Genomic DNA, 9,710 nt, shown 5'->3' with positions numbered 1-9,710 from the left:
ACCCAGGCATGAAGGCACCTCCCCCCCCCCCACCCATCGTCTCGTCCGTCCCATCCTGCACCCCTAGGATGTGCCATACCACCCACGGAGCGAGATGCTGGCGGCTGTCCCTTTGATCTTTCGATACAATGGAAAGCTTTTATCGTAGGCACTCCCTTTGGTCCTAGGATACAAAGGAATCCACTTAACGGATGATTGACAGATCCATTAGAAGAGTTTCTAAAGGCATTGTTTAGTCCAATATAACAATGGATAACCTTCTGGAACATTCCATCGCTTTACGCCAACAAAGGAACACGTGTTGTTTACCACTGGACCTTCGTGGAAACTTCCATCGTTTCTGCGTCGTGCATCCTATCCCCACCCCCTCTCTCTGGCTATACTGCGTTACTCATCCGCTACCTTCAGATAGGGTTTGGAGTTCACACGAGATGGCCAACCAACAGCAAGAGAAACAGCAAGAGTGGGCGAGCGATATAGACGACGCCGATTTACACCGGGCGTGCGCTGTGGCAGAGGAGCGGGAGCGGGAACGTCAGGCGACTCTACTTCGGCTGCTGGAGGAGCAGAAAGAGTTGCATATTAAATTTTTTCGTATTTGGTCCCGTCAGCCCAGGGACGACTTTGAATGGAGCTGGTGGGCAGATGATTCTAAGAGAATGAGAGAACTCGACGATGAAATCGAGGAGCTGAAGAAATAAAAAGACAATTATATCATTATTCTTCACCTCGCCTCCTTTTCCTTTCCCTTTTCCTTCGGCGTCAAACGGTCTTTTTAAAGACCACCTAAGCTTTAGTGAGTTAAGTGCACTGTAACGAGAAAACTGGAAGGTGCAATGTCGTGCTGTACAGTTTTCGAGTTGGACCACCCACGTATCTAGGTCCTGACGTCACCTTGTGATGACGTCATATCGTAGTATTAGTTGTTGGTTTACCCGCAGCAAAACGCTAGTGGTGGTGTCAATATCACATGATACAACCGCCGACAATTCAGTTAGTTCTGTGAGTGCGTTGAGTAAACTCGTGTCGTGCGTTCATAGTGTTATGTTCACTATGACTACTACTACTACTAGTACTACTACTGGTGACGTCGGTATGTCTAATATTGCTGATACAGAAAAAACAATACGTTTTATTATGGAGGAGATACAAGCGTTGGAGGATAACGCAATCAGTGGTTTTTCTACAGAACATGTGGAGCAGCCAGACTTTGAGCTGAAACAATTACAGCAGCAGCAACAGCATAAGCAGGAGAAAATTAATAACAACAAGAAGAAGAAGACTCGTGATATAAATGTGCAAGCTGATATTGGTAGTGAAATTAACAAAGAAGAAGAAAAAGAAGATGAACTAGGTCAAGGGCAAGACGAAGGATGGGTGTTTAGATCGGCTAACGATTCGCCAACCATTACGTGGATTGACGAAGATTTTCAATACACCGTACAGAATCCCGCTAATCGAGGGCGAGTTTTATTGAAATTACATTTATTTGAGGAAGGAGTGCAAACACACAGTTGCGGCATATATTTGAATGAAAAGAAAGGAGATAAAATATACAACAGTGTGAATCATTTACTGTCACAATTAGAGAATTTATGGGTCGATCGTTTGACAGGAGTCCCGAAAATACACGGTGTGACAAAGTCAATGACGCCGCTACCCGCGTGGCGCCGACCAATGGATTGCGCAATCGAAAACGGTGGAAGAATAAAACAAAGGAAGAAACGTTCTGTGGCGCCAGAGAAGATGATGCAATCGGATGAGACAAAAGATTATACCAACAATAGCAGCGTTTCCAAGAAGCCACGTGTTGATGCGCAGCTGCAGTCGAGGGGGCGAAACAAAAAGAAACAACTACAAAAAACCGGTCTGTGCTAGACTCTTCTACAGGGGTGGATTCTGAGAAATATTGAGACACACCTGCATTCTTCACCCCACCACTGCGCTGTCGCTGCTTCTACAACAATTCATTCATCGTCTAACCACTGTGCGGATCGAACGTGTGTACAGTTTTGCTTGACTTAAACTTTTTTCACTAAAACATTTATTATGCCGAAATGCGAGTCAGTCAGTGTCGGTGGTAGTGGAGGAGGTGGAGGCAGCAGTGATGTGATGGACTTAAAAAATGAACTCAACGCCGTGCAATTAAACACGCCATACACGAAGATCATCGATCTTTGTGAAGAGTGCGCTTATCGTATTGTGAAATTCGAACGAGTGAACACACCGTACGGAGAGACTATCATGGTTGTGCTGGAAGGACTACTCGGCGATGAGCTCTACATCCGTGTCTACCTACCACGACGCTTTAACGAGGCGATCACAGATCAACGCATTGAGCAGTACAACAGGGGATTCGGTGATCGACTATGCCTCGTCAGAAGAAGCGCTCCAGCTGGCAGTAAATATACTCCATTGGAGTTTGTTTGAAATAAATTTAAATTAATGTACAAAACTGTTTTTATTATCATTTTTACTAACCTCAAAAACTAATGATTATTGTAATTTTCTTAAAATGAAATTGTAACTTTGATAGGTTTTGTAAGTCAATACGTATAGTCACGTTCACAGCATAATCAAATAGTCTTTTTATTTACACTCCTTTTTCCCTATTGTTATAAATAATTAGCATAAATTAGTTTGTGGTGATGTTAGTGTAGTCAGTAAGCAAAATGGACTTGAGGTGGAAACATCCGTTTTCGGCCATAGTAGCCGGCCCTTCGGGCTCTGGTAAATCACAATTCGTCATGCGATTCATAGATCACTCAAATGAAATTTGTGATACGGATTTTGCTAACATATATTGGCATCATCCGCACTCGAATGATATTGTCCAACAGAGCAGTAGCAGTGGCAGCAGAGGCAGAGGAGGTATTGTCCAGTACAGAAACAGTCTGCCAGACATGAACGATTTCGACGGAAGTGTACCTAATTTGATCATCGTGGACGATATGATGCGTGAAACAGACAGCAGTGTGGTGGATCTGTTTACTAAAGGATCACATCACAAAAGCTTGAGTGTTTTCTTTATAACGCAGAATCTGTTTCATCAAGGTCGCGGTCAGAGAGATATTTCCCTTAATGCTCATTACATAGTGTGTTTTAAGAACCCTAGAGATCGGGCTCAGATAAAACATTTAGCTCGTCAAATCTATCCGGATAATACTAAATTTATAGAGGAAGCATACGCGGACGCTACACGCGATCCACACGCATATCTGCTGATAGACTTAAAACAATCTACACCGGATGAGATGCGCATTCGTTCGACTATCTTTCCGGACGATCCGATTAATTCTGTATACCTACCGAAGATTAGTGGTAGCAGGGGCCACATTAATAATAAATAGAACACATCCACATCGGGTAAGTATCAGTCGTCATGTCGCAGTGTGTGAGGAAAGACGCGGCTCTACTGTCGGCACTCGTACACGCTACACCGAAGGAACGTAAAGCGCTGTTAAAGGTGTGCGACATCAGTCGTATACGGTCGGTGTGCGAGTGCGCATACAACCTGTTACGCGGTAACGTATCGGTGTCTGACAAACGCAAGAGACAATTGAACAAGTATAAAACGAATCTCAGACGATTGGTAAAAAGAGGTGAGACTTGGGCTAAGAAACGCCAATATCTAGTACAGAAAGGAGGCGGTTTCCTACTGCCCATACTGTTGAGCACCGTACTACAAGCCATACTTCATAAATCCATTCCACAATAATAATGGAGTACGCGAAGAAAATGGTCGTCGTACCGCAAGAGTTGATCGAGCGGTTACGCAACAGTGGTGACAACAACAACAACAACAACAAAAACAACAACAATGATAATATAAAGTCGTCATCGAATCGATTCGGAGATGACAGAGGCAACAGTATCGATAATGAAATGCATCGCATATTGACGGATAAAACTTTGAGCGATTACGAAAAATGGAAGCAATATCAACAGGTGTTGCAAAGATTTTTACATTTTGCCTCTGTCAATAGACAACCGATCAGTATTCCCATCATAGAGACATCAACATCATCATCATCATCAGCAGCATCATTACTGCAAGCAGCATCAGCGTCGTCGCCGCCACCCGGTACAGTGGAGGAGATAGTGGACACTTTTTCTAAAACGTACAAGCCGGATGTGCGTAATCTGTTACGATTCATCGTCCGCGAAGGTAGTGTGATAAATTGGGATAAGGACTTTGCGGTGTATGTGCGAAATGAAAAAATTCCCGATTCGAACATCGTGGACATATTACACTGCATAGTGAGAGTCCGTATGGTGGATTACATGCCCGCCGGTTGGTACGAAGTCATGAACGCGTTACGCGACATGAATGTGCCCAAGGAGTATATAAACAATTCAACGGCGTTACAGTATCTGGGTGCGGGATACAGATCGTTACGTGGTGACGTGGCGTCGGCTGCGGCAAGTAGTCCGATCATATCGTCGGCACCGAGAACACCTATGCGCGATCGTTTACGTTCTGCTTACGTTAATCAGCAGCGGACGCTATCACCTACGTCACCGTTACCCTCGTTGGCGGCTCATCGAAGACAACGAACACAACAACAGCAAGATAGAGATCAATCACTTTCACCGTTGGACAGGTGGGAACCGTTTTCACCATAGTGCGGATAAATCATGGAACGATTGTACTACGATCCCGAAGATCCGGCATCATACGGTGGCGTCACACCTCTAGTGCGAGCGATTCGTGACGGGATTGAGAAGAAAAACAATAACAAGGGGAAAAATAAAAAGACAACACGAAAAGTGGTGTTGGACTGGTTACGAACACAAGACACTTACACATTGCACAAGCCGGTGCGTAAACGATTCGCACGCAACCGTTACGTTGTATTCGGTCCGGACGAATTGTGGCAAGCAGATTTGAATGACATGCGCGGTCTGAGTGCGTTCAACGACGGAATCAATTATCTGTTGACGGCGATAGACGTGTTCAGTAAAAGATTGTACGTGGTGCCGTTGAAAACTAAGAGCGGCGCAGAAGTGGCCAACGCGTTCGAGAACATATTTAAAAAAACCACCGTCACACCTCCGAGATGTCTGCAGACGGACAAGGGTACGGAATTCACCGGCGCCAAGGTGAAACAATTGTTCAGAAAATACAATGTCAGATACGTCACGACACAGAACCCCGACGTGAAATCGGCGGTCGTTGAACGTGTCAATCGCACTTTGAAATCACGCATGTGGCGCTATCTCACGTACAAAAACACGCACCGTTACATCAACGTGTTACAAAAACTGGTGAACGCCTACAATCGAAGTGCACACAGAAGTTTGGGCACTGACGGTGGCAGAGGCTTACGGCCGATAGACGTGAAGAAAGAAGATAAGAAAATCGTTTATAGAGTGTGGAAGAACATGTACAGCAGTGGCAGTGGCAGCGGCATCAAGACTAAATTGCCTAAGCGTAGAAAGGCGAAATTCATAGCGGGTGACACGGTGCGTATCGCTAAGGAAAAAGGTACGTTCACCAAAGGATACGAGACGAACTGGAGTAAAGAAGTGTTTGTCGTGGACCGCGAATACGGCCATCATCCGTTGCCGTTGTACTTGTTGCGTGATTTGAATGGATCACCATTGATCGGTCGTTTCTACGAAGAAGAATTGCAGAAGATCACTCTGCCACCGGACCGTCTGTACGAAATCGATAAAATACTTGACACCAAAGGTGTCGGTCGCAGTAAGCGTTACCTCGTCAAGTGGATAGGTTACGGTAACGAGTTTAACTCTTGGATACCGGCGTCGGAAGTTAAACAATTATAAGGCACGCATCAGCAAAAAAAACAAAATAAATAAATAATAATAATTATAATAAAAAAAATGAGCAAACACAGTCAGTTCTATTTGACACTGCCCAGTAACAGTTCGATGAACTACTATCCGAACAACACTGTGGCCGATTATATCACTCAACTGCCCACGTCGATACATCTGACGGACGGTGAATGGGAAGTGGCACTGGTCGAAGCGCATTATCCCTGTTCGTTTCTGACGGTGGGCAAAGACGCGAAAATATTCATCTACTACGAAGGTCTCAGCGACATAGCCACCGGTGGTTCCGACAAAACCAACAAAGTCAAGGTGAAAATTCTCAACGTTGAGCCCGGCAACTACAAAGATATCGAAGAACTGATACGTGTGATAAACACTATGGAAAGCTTACAGTTTTACGCCACGTTCGTCTACGACAGAAACACCAAAGTGGTGGATATAGCGATTCGCAGTCACGTGGTACAAATGGAATTGAGCACAGGTCTCGCGCTGCAGATGGGGTTTGATCCCGCCGAGACGGACTTGAAGAGCAACAAGAAAGCAAAACTGCCGGCCAACATACAAGCCGGACTGCCGGGTGACATGTACGTGTATTGCGATTTGGTCGAGCCACAATTGGTTGGCGATACGGTGGCGCCGTTATTGAAGATCGTCAACATCGATACGTCAAACTACGTGTACGGCGCACACAAGACCGTTCATTTCACGGATCCACACTACGTGCCTGTCATCAAGAGTGCGTTCGAGAACGTGGAAATCGACTTAAGGGGCAGCACGGGTGATCGACTGCCATTCCACTTCGGGACTACGTGCATGAAGCTACACCTGCGCCGATCGCTCGCGACAGCTTAAATAGACGACGACGACGACGACGACGACGACGACGACGACGACGACGACGACGATAGCATAAACATCAGTGGCAGCAGCAGCAGCAACGATGAATACGAACGATCCGTATTTGGCATACTACCGGCGACAATTGCAACAGTCGGGACATGGCGTGTCATCCGTGTACAGAGGTGCGGCATTCCAGCGTGGACACGGTATCGGCAGTTTTCTCGCCGGACTCGTACGTTCTGTGGCACCGTTACTGAAGTCCGGCGCGACCACTGTCGGCAAGGAGGCGTTACGTTCGGGAGTCGGATTCTTGGGTGACTTGGTGTCCGCCGGTGGTACGCAACATCCCAAGTACGCGGCTGCTGCTCGTCTCAAAGAATTTACCGGCTCGCTGAAACGCAGAGCTGATGACAAAGTAGAACGTGTATTGAGTGGTGGCGGTGGCGCGGTGTATAAGAAAAGACGAATACGTCGCGTCACGCCACAGTCGTTGGCGACACTTCTAAGAGTACGGACGTCCACTGCTACCGCCACTAAACGGAGGAGGAAGAGGAGCATGAGAAAATATTCTACCGCCACCAAGAGACAGCATAAGAAAACGAATAAACGGCGCAGAACTACGACCAAAAGGATTAAAAAAACGAAAACTCGACGTTCTACAACAGGCAGTAAGAGGAGGACGACGCGCAGGAGCAGGTCTAAAAAGATTCGATCTACGAAAAGAACGAGAGCACGAGGAGGAGGATTACCGGCAATAGATATATTCAATTAGACGTGATAAAATTTTTCTACAACAACAACATGTCGTTCATCCATCAGAAATCGTGCGAATGTGTGAAAACCGAATTGGATTTATTCTCGTTACCACCCACTCAGACTAGTATAGAGAACGGTAAGTGGATTCAGTACAAGCCTATCTCGTCTTTGACAGACGATTCGCCTATAGAGTTCGTCATACCGGCTAACGGAGAAGAATACACGGACTTGACGCAAACACTGTTACACGTCGAGGCGACAATAGTGAAAGGCGACGGAACAAAAGTGGAAGAGGCGTTAGTGGAAGAAATTGGTCCGGTAAACAATTGGCTGCACTCACTGTTCAGTCAAGTGGATCTGTTCGTCAATCACAAACTGGTGTCACCGCAAAACAATACGTACGCGTATCGTGCCTATTTGGAAAACCTACTGAACTACGGTGGTAGTGCGAAAAAGTCACATCTCACGACTACGCTGTTCTACGAAGACAAAGCCGACAAAATGGACGATTGCGACATTGCCAATGACGGACTGGTCAAGCGACGAGGATTCGTCAAGAAGAGCACATACGTCGACATGGTGGGCAATTTACATCTGGACTTGTGCAATCAAGACAAGTTCATGTTGAACGGTGTCGAAATGCGATTGCGTCTCGTCAGATCGAGAAACTCGTTTGCCGTCATGTCAAAAACTGCGACGGATTGCAAGGTGCACATTCGAGAGGCGAATCTGTTCGTCCGTCGTTGTAAGATCAATCCCGGCGTGTTGGTGGCGCACAGCAAGACGCTGGAGAGTGGCACGGCCAAGTATCCGATTACACGCGTGGACGTGAAATCCATCACGCTGCCGAGTGGTATCCTGGGCAAGACGTTGGACAGCGTGTTCCTGGGACAGTTGCCGAAACGTATCATCGTAGGACTGGTGGACAACGTGGCGTTCAACGGCGATTTCAAGAAGAACCCGTTCAATTTTCAACATTTCAATTTGAACTATTTCGCTCTTTACATCGACGGTGAACAAGTGCCCTGTAAGGCGTTGACACCGGCCTTCACGGGCGACTCAAAACTGTACGCTCTCGCATATCATACGTTGTTCACCGGCACCGGAATACAGTTCGCCGACAAGGGCAACGAGATCGACAGAACGGAGTATCCGAATGGCTACTGCTTGATGGCGTTCGACTTGACGCCGGACATGTCGGCCGGTGAATCAAGTCACTGGAACCTGGTGCGTAACGGTAATTTACGCATCGAACTGCAATTCAAAGAAGCGTTGGCCGCGTCCGTCAACTGTATAGTGTACGCCGAATTAGACAACGTCATCGAAGTGGATCGACACCGCAACGTGTCCGTGGATTTTAGTGGATAAAAACAACAACAAATAAAACAAAAATACACGAGCATCCGCAGCTCATGCCTACGTCACCGCCACTCAGCTCAGTCTAACATCGACATTCGACCGTGATGGATCGTTGTTACCGTCACGCTCCGTCGCGCCAGCAGACACAAACACCAACACATAATTATAAACAGGAATCTACAGCAGTTGTTTTGGACTTACAATGTTTCAAGGACAACAACAACGAATTCATAGTGAAAGAGGCCAGTGTGGTCGACGTGTCAACAGGTACTTTGTTACTACATCACGTAGCACGTGCGCCGTTCGATCGTGATTCACTGTCCGCAGATAAACTCAGAGAGTCCTACTGGTTGTCCAAACACTGTCACGGACTCGACTGGAATCGTGGTGACGTGCCCTACTACGTGTTGATTGATAAACTGCGCACATGTCTCTCACGTCGCAGCGTCGTCTATGTGAAAGGAGTGGAAAAGAAAGAATATGTAGTCAAGAATTTAATCGTCACCGCGTCGGACGGTATGACTATCGGGCAGATTTTCGCACAGAATAACAAGTACGACAGATGGACCAACGAGATAGCTGCTGCTGCTGCTGCTGCTACCACCTCGACTACGGTTGTGGTGGACTTGAGTGATATGGGTTGTGGATCACTGGCTTCGGTCGGTAATCTACTGTCTGCCAACGTGTTGCGATGCGGTCAACACAAGAGCGTAAAACACCGTTGTTCACTGTCTAACTGCACTCTCTTACGCGGTTGGTTACTGCTTACTTCCGCTGCCACAAAAGAGAACGCACACTGCGGTTTGTCGTCGTGCTACCTTTGTAGTAGACAACAGTTGAGGACTTGCTACAATGACGAAGTTGACAACGGTATATCAACAGCTGCGGCTGCATCATCACCGTCACTGATAACCCAAGCATCGATGACAGTGACGACTACATCGATCAACAGCAGT

The 9,710-nt window shown here is 46.6% G+C and overlaps 2 protein-coding genes across 2 annotated transcripts; both read left to right on the top strand.

Moving 5' to 3' along the window:
• Nucleotides 1-4,638: 4,638 nt before the first annotated feature.
• LOC128982455 (uncharacterized) lies at nucleotides 4,639-5,790 on the top strand. Its single transcript, XM_054401416.1, has one exon. The coding sequence runs from the start codon at nucleotides 4,639-4,641 to the stop codon at nucleotides 5,788-5,790; it is 1,152 nt and encodes a 383-aa protein (XP_054257391.1).
• Nucleotides 5,791-7,440: 1,650 nt separating this feature from the next.
• LOC128982454 (uncharacterized protein F54H12.2-like) lies at nucleotides 7,441-8,763 on the top strand. The gene has a single exon (XM_054401415.1). It carries the CDS (start codon nucleotides 7,441-7,443, stop codon nucleotides 8,761-8,763), a length of 1,323 nt encoding a protein of 440 aa, XP_054257390.1.
• The last annotated feature ends 947 nt before the right edge of the window (nucleotides 8,764-9,710 follow it).

This window comes from Macrosteles quadrilineatus, unplaced genomic scaffold (genome assembly GCF_028750875.1).
Source record: "Macrosteles quadrilineatus isolate MER2022 unplaced genomic scaffold, UCM_ALF_1.0 Scaffold_349__1_contigs__length_90095, whole genome shotgun sequence".
NCBI classification, from domain to species: domain Eukaryota; kingdom Metazoa; phylum Arthropoda; class Insecta; order Hemiptera; family Cicadellidae; genus Macrosteles; species Macrosteles quadrilineatus.
This window is presented reverse-complemented; position numbering and strand designations above follow the sequence as displayed.